The sequence below is a fragment of the Aotus nancymaae genome, unplaced genomic scaffold (assembly GCF_030222135.1).
Source record: "Aotus nancymaae isolate 86718 unplaced genomic scaffold, 86718_ANA_hifiasm-v0.15.2.pri h1tg000155l, whole genome shotgun sequence".
Taxonomy (NCBI): Eukaryota; Metazoa; Chordata; class Mammalia; order Primates; family Aotidae; genus Aotus; species Aotus nancymaae.
The window spans coordinates 1,610,791-1,633,709 of NW_026988570.1; the positions used below are offsets into that span (position 1 = coordinate 1,610,791).

A 22,919-nucleotide genomic window follows, 5' to 3' on the forward strand; every position below is an offset into this window, starting at 1 on the left:
TCTTTCACTTTCCCAGCACTAAGAATAAACGTGGCAAATAAGTACTTTCTTACTAGATTTTTATCATCTGTATCCCCAAACCAGGCTTTAATTTCTCTCACTCATTCCTAAGGCAATTCCCTTCCACCTTGTATGACAGGGCTGTGAACTTAGCGGTTCCTGGTCATCACTTCACACCCAGGGTCTAGGCACATTTGTGTGACCCCTTTGACTCTGAGCAGGTGCTGCAGACAAGCCCTTTCTGTGGGGTGGATGGGGTAAGATGGCTGGGCAGCTGCCATAAACACAGTGCAGAGCCAGCTCCTAGTACACCTCCCCTTCCCCCACACTCCCCACCCAAGTGCTGAGTCACATCTGACTATGCAGGCAGAATACTTTGCTAGCAGTCGCACCAGCCACATCAAAACTTTAAAAGACTGGTTTGCTTTTAAGTGTACTGCACAGATTCATCTTCGAGCAAAAATAAATAAGAGCTACACACAGCTACATTTTGTGACTGATAACGGCAGATGTGTGGGCATGTACATGTTTGTATATAATTTCAGCTGTTTCTCTGACATTTTGTGCAAACAAATCAAGCAGCTCAACAAAACTAGTTGAAAGTTTTATTTATATAAAATTCATTAAGAACATAAAAGATTGAGTTTCTTTAAAAATCTGCAGTTATTTACAGCAGTATTGCACAAGTAAAGTGGCAATTACCCTGTCAAAATTCATCAGTGCAAAACACAAGTAAGCCAGGGAAACTGCAATACAAATGCTACATATGCTGGGTCCTAGAAAACAGGTTAGTGATGGATCAGTATACAGACAGATCAGTGCTATTTATAAGTGGGTACCTGATGAGTTCCGATACAGTAACTAGTGGTCACAGAATCTGGACATAAAACATAAAACAGCTGCTACAGTCTGAAATTCCCAAATACAAGTAGTCAAGTTACTTAGCTGGGAGCTTGAGGATGCTTCTAACACACAATGCTGTTCAGAGTAGACCCTAATTGATTTAGCGTCATGTGTAGACACACCCCCAAACACATACATGTATGTGAGTGGACACACACAAGCACCAGGCTAAATTAGCAGGGATGGCAGAACCACCTGCATGGAACTACCAAGAATTCTTCTTAAAGCTTCCATGAGCTTTCACATCTTGACACCCAGTCCAGTGGGGCCCCAACCTCCCTTGAAGGAGATGGAGAATCAGGAGGGCATTGACCTGAAGAAGCAGGCTGACCAAATGCAGTGAACAAATGGGTGGGGTGTGGGGAGGACTGTACAGTGAATTAGCTCCTGAAGACAATTTAGTCCAACCTCAAAGCATAGGAAGTCACAAAGCAGGTGGGGGAAAACACAACTATTCACAACCCCTACTCACAAGGGGTTAGTGGCCCAAGGTGGTCCTGAGGCAGGAGCCACCAGCCCCACCTTGTCACCTTGTCTGGCCCGGTCCCAGCCCTGAACAACTGCAAGGCAGCACCTCTGGAAGTGGCACATTTTTATTTTATTTTAAACACTGAGTTTTCAGGGATCAATTTTCAATAGAAAAATCTTTCCCACCTGCTGATAATACTTTGGTTTTTTTTTGTTTGTTTTCCTAAAGATAAAGCCTGGAGTCAGCAAAATTTGCTTGTATGAGAAGCTAGCTGCTTTGGAACAAACAGAAGGTTGCTGGGTATTTCTTGGAGTAGATTTTTGTAGCCTGCCAGATTGAGTTTCTCATTGGCATCAAACATACCCTTCATTATAAGGGCAGCAAAGCCCAAGAATTGAAACCCACTTGACTGGAAATACCAGGACCCAAAGCTGGAGAGTCACCCTGGAGGACCATGTGGCCTGCAGTGAGGTGTCCAGTCACCCCCCACACCTCTTGAGAGTTAACTTCGTGGGATGATTGGGGGCTGTGGGAGACAGGGATGTTAATACTTTCCAGAACTTAAGACATTAAATAAGCAGAAAATAAATATACAATATTTCTACAAGTTACAGCATTATGAAACAGTAGGACACATCACACAGAAAAAGAATCTACAATATTTACAAACTCTCGATTCTGAAAAAGTTTAGAAAAAACAGTGATTTTTTTTTTTTTACTCATTTATGCTGTACAAAATTTTACAAGAAAGGTAAAGGAAACATAATTGCACACAGACATTTGGCTCAGTTGATAAGTAAAATATGACCTACTAATCTAATAAATAGTCACAATATATACATTAAGAAGGGGAAATGGCAGACAATTGTATTCCACTGTTTTTTTTTTTTTAATCGGAAGGAATTTTAAACTTGATTTCTCCACAACCCCCACCCCCAAATTTCTTGATCAACTTGTTTCTGGGAAGGACATCTGAAGAATAACTCATGAAGCTATTTTGTATGTGTTTATTGCATTTGTGTTAAGTCACAGGACACTTTTTACAAACCTCGCATGGGGAGAGGTTGTCAAGGCACAAAACCCGCATTAAGTTTCCAAAAAGGGGATTTAATTATTTTTTCTACAAAAAATTTTTAAAAAGGTAAAATGTATACCCACAGGAGGCATACTTTCTGCACAGAGGCATCTTGATAACCAGATACATACAGTACAGAGACATCCAGTCATCGCTTAAAGTTCTGGTGCCAACAGCCTGTTCTTTAATACTCCTACAATTCATAGAATCTCTAATTTCCTCAGGAACTGTTTCCACAGCCAGCCTGGAGGCCATGGTGCACATGGCCCCTGGGCAGCGCAGGGCAGGGCTGCTGGCGCCTGGCCCAGGGCTGCCCCCGCCGTGTGCTCCCAGGGGCTGCAGGACTGAGGAAACAGAGTAAAGTGCTCTAGTCAGGAGACTGGCACATGAGTACAGGGATCCTGGGAGGTGGCGCCCAGAACCAAATATGTCTTTGGTGTGTGTGTGTGTGTGTCCAGCAGGCCCACGGCTGCAATCCTACCACTGCTTACAACTGTGGAATTTGTGTGATCCTACAAATAGGCTGGAGACACATCAGGAAACAAGCTGAGCTCCAACACAGCTTTACAAGTAAGTCAAAATCCCAAGGAGATTCTTGAGGAAAGGAAATTTTTTAAATGAAGAGTATTTGGAATTAAATCATCTCTACCTAAAGGAAAAAGTGTATATGTATATGCTATACATATACATATCTTTCTTAAATTATGAATATACAAATGTTTAGATTTTTCCACCTAATTTAAATAACATGAACATGCTAGCCCTTCTATTGGGCAAAACTAAACACACTAGTTGCTGGCACTGCTGACTCATTTGAAAATTTAGTTATTTCTTTTAAAAGTTGTTTAATGATTGGAGTTTTCACAACTGTAAGAGTTACAGAGTTCACAGAATTGTCTTCACTCCTCACTTTCACTGCTCCCTAACCTGTCTCTTTCTTGGGTCTCCCTGGGTGTCTGCTGCCTCTGAAATGACTGACCAGTGTGTGGCTGGCTTCCTTCCACTGCACTCCTAGGAGCAGGCACAGGGAAAGGACACCCTCACTGAAAGGCTGGTGGCACAAGTGGTCTGACAATATCCAATTGTCCTGGAGGAATGAAAAAACCAGACTTCTGCCCAGGAGACTTCTTTTACGGTGCTGGTGGAAGTGGAATGAAGCTTATGTTTCAAAGTGAATTTAGAGGAGCAAGGCCAGTGGGCTCTGAGTTAGACTAAATTGTAAGAGGCCAAGCAAGTGGCCATCAAAAGCCCTGTCCCAAGCCTGTGCCAATTTCCATGAGGGCGTGAGCTAGATGCTGCAGCTGGACTCTGCTGTATTGGGCACGATGACCCTCTGGGACCTGATGCTGACAGTGCATCCTGTGACCATGGGAAAGCCTGCAACCAGAAAAGCCAGCAGCACAAAGGGCACAGCACTTAAGTCTGCTGTTATTACTGCTATTGCCTCCTCTTCAGAATACTTCCAAATAACATGCCCATCAAAATGGAATAAAAACCAACACCAAATGCTTCCCAGTCTGACTGCTAATAATAGATCGATCGAACTGTGCACGATACAGGCAGATATTAATTCTTGTTCTGACTCAGTTTCATTTGATCATGAAAATACACTGGACCAAATCTATGCATCTGAGTCCAGATTGGAGGCGCATCACAAAAAGTGATGAGGAAAGACACAAAAATAGTCTGAAATTTTGCCACAGATGCAACTGAATTTATAAAGGTACGTAAATATTTACAAATGGGACTGGCATATCAATGCAGGCTGACAACAGACCCTCTGCCCCTTTAATCAGTTCCATTTCAAAAGAACCCTTTTGGTATTAATAAAAATAATTTAAAAAGGTCAAAGAGGCAATAGTAGGGAAGGGATAAAGTATATCACACCTCTCCCTGTTTAAAAATTCTGTACAGTAATCTCTAAAAATAAACTAAGGCAGCTTTATAAGTTAGCTGGCTCAGTTTCTACTGCAGAGTTTACATAATCCTCTGAGAATAGGCAATAGGTTCTTAAAATTTTAATACAAAAATCATTCACAAGTTGGTTAAAAAGTTTCACTTCCTTTTTGACAAACCTGTTCTCATTAAAGAAGGTGAGGGGGAAGACACACTGCATGTAAACACCATTCCTACACAAAATCCTGCTCTAAAAAACCATGGTTTGTACATTAAAAGCCAAGAATGCTCCCTCCTTTACATTCACAACAAATTTCCATTAGAAATTCTGCTGTGTGGTGATAAACAGAAAGGTCAAGTCCCCATCCACCTCAGTGTTTTCTGAACACGTCACCTGCCCCTCCACGAGAGAACTGCTGGCTGCATAAGAATGGCACCAGGAGACTGTGGCACTGGGGCTTGTTGGTCTGAACAAGCGAAATGTCTGCACGTATCTCGGCTCCACAAAGAACCCGTCAATGCATTCTCCACACCAGGCGGACAATGTAACGTAACAGTCGTAAGATAACCATGTGTGGGTGGTCTTCGGCTGCTTGGTAATTATTCAAAAATACCTGCAACAACAAAAGGAAAGCTTCTTAGTTTTTCCCTAATTTGGGGGTAAGAGGGGAGGGTGCCCATATTTAAGTGAACAACCAATCCCATCTTAATCACTACGAAAGGCCCCTCTTCAAGAGCACTGTCACAAAGCACGATTCCTCCCTGAGATTATGAAGAAAACTCAATTCATTTCCCTGCAAAGGGGACGACATCCTTGACGGGCAGGCATACCAATGATTTACTCCTAAAAATAGAAAAAAAAAAAGCACCCAAAAGAATGTTTGGAAAATTCAAAGAGGATGTAAGAAACTATCTTACCACCCAAGTTAATTGACATTCAACCATGCTGCAGATTCCCCATGGGGTGAATTTCTGGTAGCTGTAATTTATTTGAGAAACCAGTGATTTGGAGTAATCTGCCCTAAAAAGCTAAATAAAGTGGCGCAGTGATTCGCCATTGTGCCTCTGGCTGCTAGGCTGTGATAAACACTGTAACCCAGAGGGGTGCCTATGGTCACAGACACAGGCAATGTCAACGCCTATCCTCCCACCCTCCCAGTGTGGGGAGGAAAGAGCAATTCAGAACATAAAAAAGCCTCTGTGCCAGTGACCAGCGTACGTTTGTTACAAGCTGTGAAACTGTTCAAAAGGAAATCACCAGCTTATTCAATGCTTTCAGTGTCCTCAGGTCTTCCATAGCGCCCACCTTCTGGTTCTAATCCATTTTGTGGGTAGTGCAAGGTATCAATTCGGAGTCGCCAAAGGTGGCAACACAACACATCAGCCTCAATGCCACGAGCTACAACCTGGTTCACTGTTCAAGTCTGAAATGTGCCCTGGCCATTTCTTAATGACTAATCCACATGAGACCGGGCTACGTGACTGTCTCTCCACAAACCCCCTTCTCATTGGGTGCGGGATGCCTCCAACACACCGGCGCGGGAACCACCGGCCATGAATCAGACTGAGACAACTGTCCCCTCAGACCCTGAACAGCCCCCACAGACACCAGCTGCAGCTGCAGCTCCACTGTTTACACAAGCTCTGCTGCACTTGTTTGACAGAATGGGATTGTGATAAGGCCAGGGCATTTCCCCTTTTCCTTCCATAACAAGATTGGAGGAAATCAGCTTTATGTAAGCGATTCCTGTAGAGGCACTCTGTAACCACAGTCTGTGATTTTTATCTGTTTTACACAGAAGATTGCTTTGTTTTGATTTAACTTTCAAAATTACTTTGCTGCCTCTATGTGAGAATAATTTAGGGGAAGGTTAATTTTAGTGTAGACTAATATTAATAGGTTGAAAGAGACTTATTCAAAATAAAACCACAACTTACCAAAATGAAGAAAGTGTACGCTATGATGTGCTAAATAATCAATCCAGGCAGGGAAGTTCTGTGCCAACCTGGTGTCATTGCCATACTGAGCATGGCCAGAAAATGGGGCTGACTAGATGTCCACAGTCAACAGTGGACTGGGTCATGTGAAGGGCAGACCCCAACTGCTGACACTTGGGAAGTTTCATATTCCAGCACTGGCAGCGTCCGAGGGAAGAAATCTCCCACTCACTCTTTGAGGACAGCAGGAGGCCGTGACCAAGCTTAAGTAGAAGTACTTCATGAGAGAATCTTTCCAAGTTTTTTAAGAGTTCTGCTTTCATCTTAAACGTAAAGTATATGGGGTGTTCAAAGACATGCTGGAGAGGGTGGGGAAGATGCAGGAAACTTTGGCAAAAGGAACACCTGATCCCTGACCCATGAGAAGATGCTACAGCATTCCCAGTCTGCAAGGGCACAAGGATGCCTGCCCTCTTAGACAGCAGGCATGACAACATGGCATACACTCTTAAGCTGAAAAGCAATTGCTTTTGGACGACATTCAACAGAGGAAGCCATTACCACTGCTTCAAAGAGCCATGCCAGCCCAGAAAGCACTTGACAGCTGGCACGGCTGGCTGGAGCTGCTGTTGGCTCGAAGCGTACACCCGTCCAGCGGAAGACAGTTGGAAAATCAGCAGACTGGCTGCCCTCTAATACCTGCAGCCATAAAAATTACTGCGGCTTATGGCTGGGGCCTGGGTGACACTAAACTGGGGCAAGTGGCCAAAAGCTGCAGTGGGGTGAAGATGTAGAACTAGGACTGACGGTTCAATGCTGCTCAAAGTGCCAAGAGCTTCAGCCAGCTCCAGTGAGATCTCCCTGTGATCTAGATACATGAGGAACGGCTGTTATAATTCAGATCCTAAACGAGGGCCTTTGGTTTTGGGGTGGTGTTAGGGGTCAGGAGGGAGTTTGAAGCAATTAGAGAAAGCCCCCTAAGATGGAATGCACTGGTGAAAGGTCAAAGTAAGGGCATACCCAGTGGCTTCTGGACAGGGTATTACGTCAAAGATGGAACTGCAAATTCAGGACTAAAAATGACAATCCCTGCATTGTTGGGGAGCTGTCAGTTAAAGGCAAGTATGACACTAAAACTGAGCCAAGCAATGTCATTTGCCGTGTGAGCGGTCCCTTGCATTTGATGTGGGCTAAGTAAGAGAAGCCTCCACAGTGATGTCTGGACCATCTTCCTAAGACCTGCTGTGTCTGCAGAGCTGGCCTCCCACCTAGCGTCCAATAAGTCTGCGTCTGCTACAGTGGTTCTCAATCAGATGGAAGAGATATCTATGTATCAGAAGTGCATTTAAGTTCTGCCATGCTTAGAGTGGAAAATATAAAAAAGACGTGCTGTCTTTCCTGATTAAAAGCATTTCTAAAAAAACTAAAATAAATACAATCAGGGAAGACATTCTACTCCCTCCTGAAACTTCTGGGTGTCCTCCTCTTCATGAGCTGAACTGTGTCCCTTCAATTCATCTGTTGCAGTCCTAATCTCCAGGACCCCAAACTATGACTGTAGGTGCAGATGGGGTCATCAATAAGGTATTGAGTTAAAATGAGGTCACCGGCGTGGGCTCTAATCCAAGGTGCCCTTGTACGAGACAATCAGGACACAGAAACCCACCGGGGAAGACCATGTGAAGACAAGGGGGATGATGGCATCTACAGGTCTGGAGGCTAAGTCTGCAATATGATCACAGACTTCTAGCCTCCAGAACCAGGAAAAATAAATTCTTGTTGTGTGAGCCACCCAGTCTCTCTGGAACTCTGTACAGCAGCCCTAGCTGACGAATACACCCTTTCACTGATGCTTATCTATAATCCTCAGTCTTTCACCTTTTATGTGAAAATAATCCTTTTTACAGAGTTGGGTAACTCTGTTTTAGTCTAAATTGCAAAAATACTTTGGAAAGATATAGTAACTCATTTGGGTGAAGGAGATTATTTTTAAAGACCAAATATGCTACTAAGTTACAATTTAAGTGACCATATACTACAGTTCTCTCCTCCCTCACTCTTTCTCTCCACATACACACAACACACTATCACAAGTGCACAAAGAGGAGGGCCCCATCCAGTTGGGTATTGTAATCGCCATGGTCTAAATCAGGAGCTATATGAAGTCTGGGTTACCTGGAGGTAACTGCCTTTTGAGGCCATCCCATGTGTCCAGAAGATGACTCCTTCAACATTCACAACCTTGTGTGTCCCTCCAGGAACCGGTTCCTGACAGCCCCTGCCCCTCTCAGGGTAAGAGGCTCCAGTGGCCCTGATGCTGGCTGGCATCAAAGTGAAGGGCCTAACTTCAAGGCACATGTCTGTGTACCCATTAAGTCTGATGGTGATAGCTGTGTCGCCAGTCACCAGCACAAGATAGTAAACATGATAATAAGGCAAGGACAACACAGAAGCAAATAAAATGAGACAGAAAAAAAAGCACTGGCCAGAGAGGAAGTGGGGGGACCAGGGCAGGAAGGCACAAGGGTGAATCACCACACCAAGCTCCTAAGGAAGAGGAGAGTTTCTTGGAAAGACAAGAGAAGAATGGGCCTGCAGGTGGAGAGAAAAGCTGGGAAGAGGCAGCAAGGCCAACAGGCAGAAGGGGCCAGCAGTTCAGTAAAGATAATCTAAATAGGGGGTATTATCAAAACCAGAAGGAAAAATTATACCAAGTTGTAGGACTGCTCCCCATACACTGTGCCACCTAACTGGAAAGACATAGGATTCTGTGTCTACAAGTTTCCTCAGTATAGACATAGGCACCCTTTCTCTGAAGATTTGAAGAATGGTCTTCGAGATGGTGTCAAGACCATTTGACAGGGAATTCCTAAATAGTTCTTCACACATCTACATGACACCAGACGGCACAAGCTCATCTGGGTGGCATCTGGGGAGGAGCTGTGCCACAGGAATGCCCTAGTGTGGGGTTCTTGCTGCCTTGCTAGAAACTGGTGCTGCCACTGCAGCAAGGAACACTGAGTGCAAGGCAGCAGCATCTTCAATTTACACTTGAGATAACCAAGGAAGTGTCAGGGAATTTAATGACACTCTAATGACAAAATAATCACAGCAGGACAACGTTCTCTTGCTCAGTCCAGGGAAGCAGATGCTTGGAAAATGAAAGAGGCCCTGGCCCCAGGAATCTGGTCAGGTTGACCACCAGACACCTATAGAATGCAGCTTTGGATTTAGCTTCACTCTCCTGCAGAGAGAGAGGAAGGAGTCCAGCCTCTGTAAAGCTGCTTAGGGCACTCCAGGCCTTTGGACTTTGTGTGTCCAAGCTTGGGGACAGAACTGCCAAGGCCATCACTAAATGAAATGACCTAGCCCATGCTTTTCAGTCTCCACAACAACCCTGAGTGCCAGGATAGCAATCCCTATGCTGTTTTGCAGCCAGTGACACAGGGGCCAGGCAAATGACTGGAGGGGCAGTGCAAAACAGTGGTAGGACAGGATGAGTACTCTTGGTCCACATGTAGAGGAATGCCAGATGCAGGAGAGAAGTTAAACAAGGCCTTTCAGGCCAGCACCTCACCTCCTTGAATGTCCTGTGCCTGTGCCAGGAAGGGTTCATTGCTCCTCAGACCTGAAGGGGCCTTGTTTCAGGCTGAGCTGAGGTCACAGAGCTTCTGGAGAATTGAGAATCACGAAGTGATTCCTACAACACAGCTCACAAAACAGCCCATACACCCACGCTTCAAAGACAGGGCCGACACCCACTGGGCCAAAGAATTCAGTAAGTACAACACAGACACAGATACAGCATCATTCAAGGGGGGACTTAAAATAAAAAAAGCACAAATAAAAAAGGCTGAGATCAGAAATGACATCAAGGAGTTATCCTGGGAACCAGGGGTGAAATATGCTGCAAGAGAGTCACAGTTTAGTTAAGAGTTTCCTGGCAGTCAAAGTAACAAGGAAAAAATGACAATTTCATTGCCATATCAAAGCAAGCTTAATTCCTAATTCTAAGAGGCATTCAAAAAGCAAAGTATACCTATAGAACTCTGAGATGCAGCGGAATTTAACTTACTCAAAAATTGTTTCTTACAGAATTTCAACACTGAATGTATAAGATGTCCTGAAACTTTTAAAAATATATATCTTTAAGTGTCAACATGTTGTAGGAGACTGAATTTTGGACTGAGAGCAGGAAGGACAGAGGGAATCTCTGCTCCAAGCTCAGGCAACTGAGGAAGCAGTGTCTCTCTGGTTGGGGTCTGATCCCCACAGGCTGCAGAAAAGAGGGCCTGGAATGGGCATCCAAGAGCCTGAGAATATCCAGGGGCTGCCACGGCACCTTCAGGGACACTGCTGAGTGCTGCTATAATCAAAGGTGGCAGGGTGGGAGAGGGGACTAGGAGTCACCCCCGAGTCTGTTAGAAGAATACCACCCCACTACCCATTCATAACCCAGCAGTCTAAACAGCATTTTGACTGGCAACTGAGTGACACAGAGGTCAGAAAGAAAAAGGCCCAGGACATGGTGAGCTCAATGCGGAGCTCTTCAGAAAGATCTGGTCTCTCCCCGCTTTCAGACCAACAACCACAGTCAAATTGCAGCTCAGTTGTACTTCAGCACTGGTTCCATATGCACTGCTGTTTTCAGGTGTCAGAGGAAGCTGCTGCAATACTGCCCAACACCAAATCCACTTTCTATTCATCACCAAGGCAACAGGGATATTTGCATAGCTTATGCCTATGCACTTAGAGGTCACCACAGCTGGGGAAAGGGCACTGGGAAGTTCTCTCCCAGTTGCATGGTACCTTCACCCCAAACAGGAGAGTGCACTCCCCCAGCGCTGCAAAGCTACGGGTACTGCAGTTGATCTGCTATGGTGACAATGTGGTCTTCATAAGTCAGATAAAAACTACATTTGCATAAACCAAATTTTATCCTATTTTTGACGCATCATTTCAAAGAAATTACGATAGTTAAGGCTTCTTGCGAGACTAATCCCTTCTCCAGAGAGTGTCCAGGTGAGGCTGTGCACTGGTGCTCTTCAGGCAGCACAGCACATCCCTCCACTTGGCAGGCCTCTAGCCTGTCAGACTCCAGCCCTGGTGCTGAATAAAGTGAGTAACTCCCACCCGCCACTTCTGAAGTTGTCACTGTTCTATGGCCAACCACAGAGAAGACACAGATTGTTCTGACATCTGTGTGAGGCAACAGTAGTTGGAATATTAGATTCAGAGCAGAAACACACTGTTCCAAAATGTTCCAGCCTCAGAAAAATGCTAAGTGAGACGTAACATAGTTTAACCACAACTAAAACCTCTCTACTTTGTTTCAGGTGGTAGAAGTCTAGTGAAGGGCGATATGAGAAGTTTATTATTTTTGAAAGTCTGCAGCAGAACCAAGCCTTAGTTTGTGTGTATCTTCGTTTCCTCCTCAAGAGATTAAAAAAAAAAAAACCCCAATTAGACCTCCTGAAGTCCCCTTCCAGGCACCTGCATCTCCTCATGGTTACATGTGTTAATGGCCTTGATCCAGAGCAGCAAGGCAGCCCTGCAGGTGTAGGTAGGCACCTGCCACACAGATGAGCACTCACACGTGGTGCAAACAAGTACAAACCCTTTAGTCCGATGCCCACCCAGCCATTTAAACACACACCAGTGCCTCAGTCTCATCTCATATTTGCCTATACCCAGACATAGCACGTGCAGTAGGGCCAAACACACAACTTGTTTAAAAAGCAGTTCCAGAGTATTTAAAAGACAGACTGGTGAACAAAGATCCTGGCATCTCCCTTTCTAAACGCCAAAGTCCCACTGAAAAATGTTTCAATTACAGTTCAAAGTACGAGGAAACAGAATGATGATAATGGATGATGATAAAGAATTTTCTAGCTCCATCTCTAAATGTTCTTACTTAATCTTCACTACATGCCTAAAGGATAGACCAGAGAATGGGCCTCCTAAAAGTTAAGGGTACAGTCAGGGTACTAGGTCTGACCCCAAAGTCCCCATACTTCTCTGCGAGTTGTGTTTGCCTACAAGATCACATTCTGGCCTCAATGAGTAACAGAACGCCCTTGTTTGGAAAACCAGCAATCCGTAGTCCACACAATCACAGCCATACGTTCTCCTAAAAGTCTGAGGGGAAGAACCAAGGAGCTCATCACCTCTGGCCATTGTACTTGTGGGATGGAAATGGTGTGGTCTGAGACAGGCAAGGAAGGCTCCTAAACCCAAACACTGAGCTGCCTCCCCTCCAGCTCTAAGGAAAATGCTTGCTGAATCTGAAAACTGCCACTGATCAATGGCAGGTATCAATTTATCTAAGCTCCTCATGACTGCTTTTGTTATGAAAACTGACATTCTATAAACTCATGTGAGTGAAGTGTGGGGGCAACCTATCATTGCATATATTTAATAACTGATATGCAGATTTCCACGATTCTTTTCACAGCCAGTAACAGAAAGCAACTTATTTTACTAAATTCCAACATTCAATTAATGAAGCCCTCCAAAGAATGCTGAGAACACACATCTCTGGGTTTGTGTTCAGTTTGTGCAATTACTGAACGGACTAAACTTTAGTCCTTGCCTTTGTACATTATTCCCAGAAGAATGACTACCATTTATAAAAACGAGAATGAGATAGCACTGGGGATTTCACTTCTCAAGAGGGAGAGCATATAAATATTTCAAATTTATACACAGTATAGGAAAATGCTAATGTAATGACACTTACATTAAATTTTTTCCATTAAAACCAGTCTGCAAGCCACCTTCACAACTCTACTTTGATTCAAGGCTAGACTGGGTCTACGTGCATTTCAATCAATTCATGTCTGCACATGCTCTGGACAGAGAAGGAAGTAGGCAGTGTAAACAAAAGATCACTTTTCTCGTGATCAGACAATGAAAGGGTTTTCATTCACTGCCTGCCTCATCTGGAGAGCAGATTCATGTGCTGCTGTCCACCGCAGCCCACCACCAGGACATGCCCAGGTCACTGTTAGGCAAGAGCAGTGTATCTGCATTCAAAGTGACTTGAGTTGGACAACCTCACTGCAAAGAACTTAAGAAGCCACAGAAAGTAAACAACTCCAGCTTCAGTATTCGGGGTGGTGGAAGGGATGGAAGGGAAAGAGGGAGGAATGTTGGTTGCAGAATGGGTCCAGTTACTCCAAGAGCAAGCATTACATTCCAAGGGTTTCTGACTGCAGCCCTGGCCCATGGTCAAGACTCCCATCCAAGTAGACACTATCCTTCTAGTACCTGTGTTCCACATCTACAGAGGATTGCAATCTATAATTGCTGGCACTGCATGCAGCAGATGAAACAGCACATGCTCTAACAGTTTGGGTGATGAAAGAAACTGGCAACAGCTACTAAAGAACAGTTCTGGCTGTCTTGGGATGATGTGCCCACCCACAAGGAAGAGAAGGTGCACAAACACTGTTCCACTCAAGTAAAGGCAAGCTGCTCACCTCCTCACAAATTCCAAAATAAAGATTTAGCTTCTTAAAGAACTTCTCTTCCCTCCAAGCCCACTATCTTCCCTGCGCTACCCAGCCTTTACCAATAGCTTCACCACTCTCCACTAGGAGTCTCATAAGCTTGGAGTCTTATAAGAGTGCCCTGCAAAGCAGACTTGTATAGGAGGAGCTGAGAGGGTCAGCAGCCCCCTGGCCATATTCGCTCAGCAACAAATGCCTTTTAAGAGCTCCATCACCTCTACAGCCCCTGGGCTTTGTCCCACAACTGGTTATCCCTGCGCCTGCACTACTGGTTCCTCCTACCATATATTTAAGAAACTGATAGCAAGGGGTGGGGAGATTGGGGAGGGATGACATTAGGAGAAATACTTAATGTAGGTGGGTGGGGGGATGGAGGCAGTAAACCACTATGGCATGTGTATACCTATGTAACAATCATACAAGATCTGCACACGTACCCCAGAACTTAAAAGTATATGTATTTAAAAAAAAGATACTGAGCATCAAAATAAATATTGAGAGTAATAGATTATAGTCCATGGAATAAAACAGGAATCCATGAATCCAAGTTGGTACACTAAATAACTATATAAGGGAAAAAGGAAAGTTCTTCGTCCTTTATAAGCTCTGTCCTTCTATTACAAATGGAGAAGTACTAACTTCACAGTTGAAGACACCACCTTGGATCGAAGTGAACCTCATCAGTAACAGGACAAATGGACATGGTGTGACTCCTGCTGTACCAAACTGAGGACAGACACATCACCTTTGGAGCACTTCTATCAGAAATGCAAAAAGTGAGTCTCATCATGTAGAAACATCAGATAAATCAAATTCAGGGAGTCTGTAAATTACAACTGCCCTGATCCTTAAAAAAAGTCACTGTCATAAAAGACAAAGACAGAGGAACAGCTCCAAATTAACAGAGCCAGAGCTAACACACCTAAATTCAATGTGTAATCCTACATTGGCTCGAGTCAGAAAATACGGTTTTTTTTCTTTTTTCTGAGAAGGATATTTTTGGGACAATTGGTAAAATTCGAATAAGGTCCATAGATCAGATAATAGTTCTGTAACGCCGGGCGCGGTGGCTCACGCCTATAATCCCAGCACTTTGGGAGGCCGAGGCGGGTGGATCACGAGGTCAAGAGATCGAGACCATCCTGGTCAACATGGTGAAACCCCATCTCTACTAAAAATACAAAAGTTAGCTGGGCATGGTGGCACGCGCCTGTAGTCCCAGCTGCTCGGGAGGCTGAGGCAGAAGAATTGCTTGAACCCAGGAGGCGGAGGTTGCAATGAGCCGAGATCTCACCATTGCACTCCAGCCTGGGTAACAAGAGCGAAACTCCGTCTCAAAAAAAAAAAAAAAAAAGTTCTGTAACATTATTTGCCAATTTTGGTAATTACACTGTGGTTACATAAGGGATTACTGCTATTTTTGGGAAATACACACTGAAGTATCATGTCTGCAGTTTATTCTGAAATAAATTGTACATGTGTGCAAAGAGGGAAAACATTAAAACAAATGGGACAGATATAAAAGGGTGGTTCTTTGTGTCATTCTTGCAACATTTTTGTAAGTCTGAAATTATTTCAAAATAAAGTTATCAAAATCCTCTGTAGTAGTAAAACTCTAACTGAATAGAGGAGTCAGGTCATTCAGCCGGGCAGGGTCATCTGGGAATGGCACAGCATCGGAAGAGAAGAGGGGACATGCACTGGGACTTTGCGCTCACCTGTGCCTCTCTCACCTCCTCCTTCAAGGATTCAGCCTCCACAGCTTCGTCTCAAACGCTTCCCCACTGCCCTTTAAGTGGACTGAATACATGACAACTACACGACAACTTCCTCTATTTCTCTAACTGGAAAAACGGGAAAATATCCTGTCAGGCTTCGCAAGGCTCATGGTAATAAAAGACTAACACTTTAGATAAGGCATTGTAATAGCATTAAGCAAATAAAGACAGTCAATATTTAAAAGGCTAATATCCATCCTAAAGCAGCGCAGTGAGGTACACTGGCTTGCCAAGAGAAGATAATTCCCTTGTGAAGACAGCAGGTAATCTGAATTCATTATTTCCCAAGACAGCCTCCCATTTCCTCCCCAGATTTCTGCCCCCAATATTTAACACTGGACCATTAAGTGTGATTCCAGACAATGGACTGTTTTAAATCTAACAAGTATCAAGACAGGTGTCCGTGGCTTTGAAGGTCACTGTGTCACTATCCAGAGTATTATCCAGTGTTTTGAACAATTTACAAAATCTGAATATATTTATCTTTTTTTTCAGAAAAATTGGGTTATAACCTAGAATCTATCCCTACTCCTTCCACCCAATAACCCAGCATACTAAGAAAGCTAAAGTCCTTTAATTATTTGTGACTGTATTTTTGCATTGAATTATTTAAGATGCACAATGACAAAATCTCATAAATACTGCAATCAGCCAAATTTACTTTACCACCAAAAGCATGGGAACAATAGGTCGCATCTCACTGGATACATAAACATGACCATCTTAAACATATGCTTGAACATTAAATTGTGAAATAACATTGGGAGAAGAGAAGGGGAGGCAGGCTATGAACCTGTCAGGTGCTGCCACTGCATCCTCAACAGAGAGGCGAGGTAACGAAGACAACCCAGCAGCCTAGGTTTCATTGGCATGTGACTCAAACTATTCCCCACCTTGACAGCCTTCGCAAGGGGATGGCCGGGGACTGGGAGGCACTCTAGTCCCCATGCCAGCCTTAGCACATGTCTTGTCACTGACCACGCATGGAGGCCGTGACATCCACAAGGTCCATCTGGGCAGGACCACAGGAAAGCCTTGTGGAGTCATGCATTCATATTGCATGGTTTAAAGAGAAACTTGTATAATATCCTTGAACACATCCAGCTCTGTGGTCAAAATCACTAACAGAATCCCCGAGAATGTGCGAGCTCATCTCAGTACCCAGAGCTCCTGGCAGCAGGAAGACACTGTGGGCACCAGGCACGGCCTACTGCAGCTTCTCTCTCAGGCAGCCCCATCTAAGGCAGATCCTGCCCCAAGGGTGTCTACAAAGCCCCTTCCAGACAGGAAGAAAACAGGCCAAGGGGATGGTCAGTTTACAGTCCAGGTTTGGAGGTGTCTCCATCCCCATCAGAAATGATCTGTCCTGTTGGATTCTGGACACAATCCCAGAATCGGGACTTGAGTGTATTCACCTACTCTCTTAAAGGGACCCATTTCCTCCCCACCTCCATCCTCAATACACTGCCGTCTCACTTCTCACCAATTCTTTCAATCAACCAAGAGACAGTCACATCCAGTCACATACAGGAACACCGAAATCCCTTTAGGAAAACCAAGGCAGAGGAACTAGAGGGAATGGTAACTTCAGTGACAAATTATAAAACCAACCAAACTTGCAAAAAAAATTACCATTTCAGATACAGGCGGAAAGGAACATACGTTCTGTGAACTGGTTTATGTCAGGTGGAGGATGCCAAGAGTTTTGCCAGCTAAAGACAACATTTTAAGAAATTCTTAAGCCCATCAATGTCACACTTCCCATTTTACAACAGAATCTTTACTACAGCACACTCCTCAAACACACACCCCCACAGAAAGGTAGGAAGATCTGACGTGTATTTTAAAACATCCTTGACTCTTACAGAAATTCCATACTGAAGAATTGAAAGACTCTTTTCTAACAGGAAAATGTCTCTATATTTGTCTAAAAGAAGTCTAAAAAACATTGTACACAGGCAGAAAAATAATAATTCAAAGGTAAAATCCATTTACATAGCAACAGTTAAATAAGCATGACCTCCCCCAGAAAACAGATTTAAAAAAAAAATCTTTAAGAGGTACTTATATGAAACAACAATGTTCAGAAAAAAAAATAAAGCTGGAAGAGAAGTGCTAAGAATAAATGATATTAACAACTGTAACACTGTCCACAAAATAAGAATTAGTGTCTTCCTTTTGGATGAATCAACTGAGATACCTTTAAATGAGGTGTTTAAAACTCTGTGAACAAGTAAATTATATTATATCACACATTTGCTAGTAGTGTGCCCTTTAGCAGAAGTAGTCACAGCTGTTCCTAATGGTACTAACTCCTGGAGTTAAAGCCTACACATTTAAAAATGTCTCCCATGTGAAAAACATGTCCAAATGATCACCTATATTGCCCCCAGGTAAAACAAACACACAAAAAACACTGCTTCTACTTCTACTAACTACAGAAGATGACAGAGGCTAAAATGTTTTAAAAATCAAGAACATAGCTAAAAATAAGTGGCAGTCAATTATCTATAATATAGTTTTTACAGACCAAATTACAGGCTATTGATTAGTGGCCTTCTAATATATTACAATAACTAAATGTCCAAAGACAGCAATGGCTCTGCAAGGGCAATGGCTCCCTGCTCTTACCCGGGACACCCTGCAAATTGCAGGAGAGTCTTTTACATGAGTGCTGGCATCACTCCTGTGCGCTAAGTAACAAAAGATGTTTTTTAAAAATTTCTTTTAACTTTGACATAAACTGCACAAGGGGAGTACAGAAACAGACTATATGGATTGAAACTTAGGTTAATAATATTTAGGTAGGACTCCCTCAAAGCCTAAAAATAATCCCTTTTTAAGCATTGTTTTAAAGTCTGCACTCATAAAATTCCTTTGCTGCCTCCTACTGTATTTTATTTAAGTGTCATTACTTAAACTCAGCCATAAAACAAATGAAAAATGGGAAAGGAGAAACAACGAAAGGTCACAACTAGGCAACAGTACTCATTTCCAGAATTAGCATGTAGTTATGACAAGTCACTTTGTCTTTTTTTAAAAAGATATGGTGTGGAGGGGGAGGGGTGAGCAGAAAAGGGGGTAAAGAAAATATCATTACCCTCCTTGGATAATAAGCGTTAAACTCGTCTCCGATACGCCGCAACTCTTGGGCGATCCATATCTCCGGGCGCATACCTGCAGGTTCAGCCTGAGATTGCCTCATGGAAGCTGCATCAGAACAAACAAAACAAAAATCACTTTGTGGTTCATGGATCACTCGGAAAGTTCCAAAGATAAGTCTCTAGAGGCAAGCCTATCTCACATACTCTTGCATGTTTCTGGGAGCTCCCTGACTGTAAAAACTACAGCCATTTATTAAAGATTAGAGAAGCAGAGTCCACTACATAACTTTGGTTAAATAATAAGAGATATAGAATAATTTCCTTTTTCAAAACTGGAGATTCAGAATTGCAAGAACTGAAAGCATCGCCACCCATTCATACACACTTCCATTTCAAGAAGTTACTCAAAAAAAAAAAAAAAAAAAAATATTGCCAAAGAAATGTGCTTGAAACATAATTAGAGCCTAACAATTTGGCTTTTCAGTAAAATTACCATTCTGATCTTATTACAAGGTAAAAATTCCTATATAACTTTCAAACATCACAGAAAAATATGAGGTGAAATGGTTGCCCCATTCAAATCAAAATAAGCGAAACCCTGAGAAACCTGAATGAGTTGGTTTCTATGAAAGTATGTACAATGATACAGACAGCTGTCTTCAGAAGGGTTACCCCAGGGCCAAATGAAAGCGTAATTGCATGTTTTGTCTCAATATTAATGCAGCCAATCAAGATGGGCTCAAGTCTGCAAACACCACATGGAGAGAAAAAATGTTTTGGGGTCTAAGAGCAAAGGCATTTTTGAAAGGAGAAGAAAGAGGGAGGACTGCCCTTTCATTAAGCTGTCACTAACATTCACACCCAGTACATTCATCTGTTTACTAATGAAACCATTAAAAGCCATGTGACGGCCAAAAATGAAGGAAAACACAAATGTGAGTTGTCAAAAGATCCCATTATGCATTAGGAAGATTATATTCTCCATGTGCCACCAGGAAAGCATTATACTCAGAGGCGAACAGTTCAGTAACATGTGTACAGGAAAAGAGATAAGATTCTTGATTTTCACTGCTAGTCACATGTAACTTATGCTAACTTACTATAAAAATGGGCACACTGTACTCACAATTAAACATACATATTACGTTTTTGCCAGAACAAAACATGTAAAAACCTACGATAATAGGATTTTGTAATAATATGAACATAACTTCCTGTTTTTTATTTTTGTAAAAGGCTGGTAAAACTGATACTGATTCATAGCTCTATAAAAGCACTTAAAAGTGAACACTTTGAAGAGTTTTTGCCAAGCCCTCTAAAAACCCTTGCCTCGTCTTCTCTGTCCCCCAGCCCCTACCCAAGTGAATTTAACAATAATCCCACAAAGACTGAGGGCCTAAGAGAGGCAGAATATCACACCACCCTGTGGGGGTGGTGGAGAGGAGTGGGGGACACACATCGATCCCCTCCAGAGTTATCTGCACTCTATGAATAAGCCAGAGGGAGGAACGGCTGTAAGAAGCCCTGGTGGAGAAACACAAAGGCTGATGAAAGGCAAACTTCTGATGTCAGGCAAGGCCTCTGAATACATCCAATCATATAAAATTTACTTCGATTGTACCTGCGTCACACAAATATTTCTAAGAAATCTATAAAAGGTCTTAAAATTAATTTTGAACAACTAAACTGGGAGAAAACAAAATTTCTGGGTAGATGTGATACCAGCTGATGCTAACGTCATGGTTCCTTTTCCTGGGCTTACAGCCCTTTAAAGAGTTACTGTTTTTAAGTTTTCTTTTCTGATTTAGAAGCTTTTAACAAGTTAATTCACCCTTAGGGGAAGAAGAAAAGTTTTTGTTTGGGCACCCACTGCACAAGGGTCTCATGCAATCCTCCTAAAGGAGATGCACCTACCCATATGCACAGGTGAACATCAGCCAACAAGACATCATCACCCACCTCTCCTGAGCTTCAAGCTCCACCTGTTTCTCACTACACATGACTGAGAGAGAAAACTGCCTTCAGCCCTGGGGTCAGAAGTGAAGAAAATGCCAATTATCAAAAGGATATCTGTGAAATATAGATTGATGTTTTATAAAGTTGGCTGACTGGTAAAAATTGCTGGTCAAGTTACCCAATACTTAATAAATCAATGATAGTCACAAAACCACTCAACAAACACAAACACTCACATGCCAGACATTGTTCTAGGAGGTGCTCTGGGTACAGCATCAAAGGAGGCCATGCCCTGCTTCCATGGGGCTTACATTCTCGTGTATTAACTGCTTGATTTCAACTAACTGCAAAATTTCTTTTGGACAAGGAGACATACTTTATACTTTTCGTAAGACAAAACAAATATAACTCCCCCCATCAATTTCCCCCAACTTGTAGATGAAGTCCACTGGATTCCCTTTAACACCTTGACTTGTGTCTGCGGTTTAGAAGGTTCCACATGGCTTGTGCTTGGGCTGTGAATGCAAACACCACCAAACACCATCAAAGGGGCAGTCTCTGTCAGAAGCCAACCTATTAAAACTAGCACTTAGTGAATGCATTCAACCTAGCAAGCAGCAAGGAGATAAATAAGGAACGCTGGTGGACAATTTTAACTTGTATCTTAAGAGATAAATGCCCTGCTAGCTTTCGGGGAAGCAAATAAGCAAATGGCCTGTTATACAAAAAGAAAAGTTCAGTAGCTAAATTTAATTAGCCTAAATAAATTCAGAGATATAAATATATCCCTAAGCTCTGGTAGAGAGAAACGGAGGGTGTAAGGGTGTGTGTTGGGGCGGGAGGTTACAGGAGGAGGCTGTACACTTGTAAGTTACTAACCAACTCTGGTGCAGATGGTTTCCCAACCAGACCCTAGTGGGCAGAAGGTAAGAAACCATGGCAATGCCTTGGAGCCCTGAGATGTATCTTTAGCATTTAAGAGTTAGGAGAGTTGTATTAACCAAAGATAACGGTTTAGAGACTAGGCTTATACTGGAATTGCATATACTGGAATTGGCAATAGCTACAGATTACTAAGACAGCTATCAACTGTACTTAGGTGTAGTTTTAAAAGGTTATGGAAATAGATACTATAAATTACAGTTTGCAAAAGAGACTGACTTGTTGGGGCTACTCTAACAAGCACCTATCATTATTTTTTTTAAAAACCAGTTTATTTTTTTGAGACTACAAATACATTTCTTATTCCTTGAATGTATAAAGCTAAAAGTAAGGGCAAACACTCATCCTGCAATAAGACCTAGCTAGTATGCACACAGTAGTATATGGCTATGAAGATTAAATGACAAAAATTCTATTCTTACTATTTTAAAAGGAACCCTATTCCGGTATTTTAAAAAGGTAGTTTTAATCCGTTAATACAGTGCGACATAAAGTTCAATTATTTCTTAAGTGACAAAATACCTTCTTCGAGGATAGAGAAAGCCTCTCCTTAACTTTACTAATTTAATGTTAGTGACAGTTGTATTTGGTCTCACACCACATGACATCTACCAGGACAAATGAATGGGGTCTGTCAGCCCCCCAGTGGCACCAAACAGCAGCAAAATTAAGGTTTTTATTTATGTTAGCATCAGTTTGCTTTGCCACCACGATGGCAAAGCAATCCATCGGTATGGTCTTCCAAAAGTGTGCCTGGAGTCCGTGGGGTTTGGGATATAGCAATTTCCAAACACTTGCTGCTCCACCCTCACCCCTGTAATCCTACCTGGATACTCAACCCAATTCCTCCCATCCTAACATAGTCGAGGTATCAAAAAGATAACTTAGGTTAACATTTCTAGTTTATAAGAAAAGTAAGTACCAAGCATAAATATTTTGTTATCTGCGATGTGTCTGACCACTGTAAATGTTGATATCTGGTCAATAAAATGGCTTTATTTGAAATGAAATCTCTTACTATGTAGGGAGATCAAATTTTTAACTTGGCAATTTTATGTGAACATGAAAAAATTCTTTAAAGGGGAAATTCTGATAAGGTGCATTTTTACCCACTTTTACCCACAGGAAATGTAGTTTCAGCATTTATGAAAGCATTTCACTCCATAAACCTGGCACTATTTTTTTTTTAAAGCACAATAAAATATAAACTGCTCTTGAGGTAAAGCGATGCCAAAGCTGTAATCTGCAGCACAAGCGCCAATCCTGCAAGAAGCAGACTCAGGCAGAGGGGACTTCCTTGGTAGATCCACATTGTCCTTCTCTTTACTTGTAAAAAAAAAAAAAAAA

The 22,919-nt window shown here is 42.7% G+C and overlaps 1 protein-coding gene across 7 annotated transcripts in view; it reads right to left on the reverse strand.

The window, feature by feature from the left end:
- Window positions 1–591: 591 nt before the first annotated feature.
- BCL2L11 (BCL2 like 11) overlaps window positions 592–22,919 on the reverse strand; it is a 47,330-nt gene continuing 25,002 nt past the window's right edge. For 4 of the 7 annotated variants that reach the window (XM_012467622.3, XM_012467620.3, XM_012467616.3 and 1 more), the window contains one exon: window positions 16,187–18,780. In XM_012467622.3, coding sequence (XP_012323045.2) covers window positions 18,545–18,780 — 236 coding nt within the window. In that variant the 3' untranslated portion in view covers window positions 16,187–18,544. Of the gene's footprint in view, window positions 4,958–16,186; window positions 18,781–22,919 lie in introns of those variants that run through there. The other 3 variants (XM_012467623.2, XM_012467621.2, XM_012467619.2) reach the window with 1 other exon arrangement.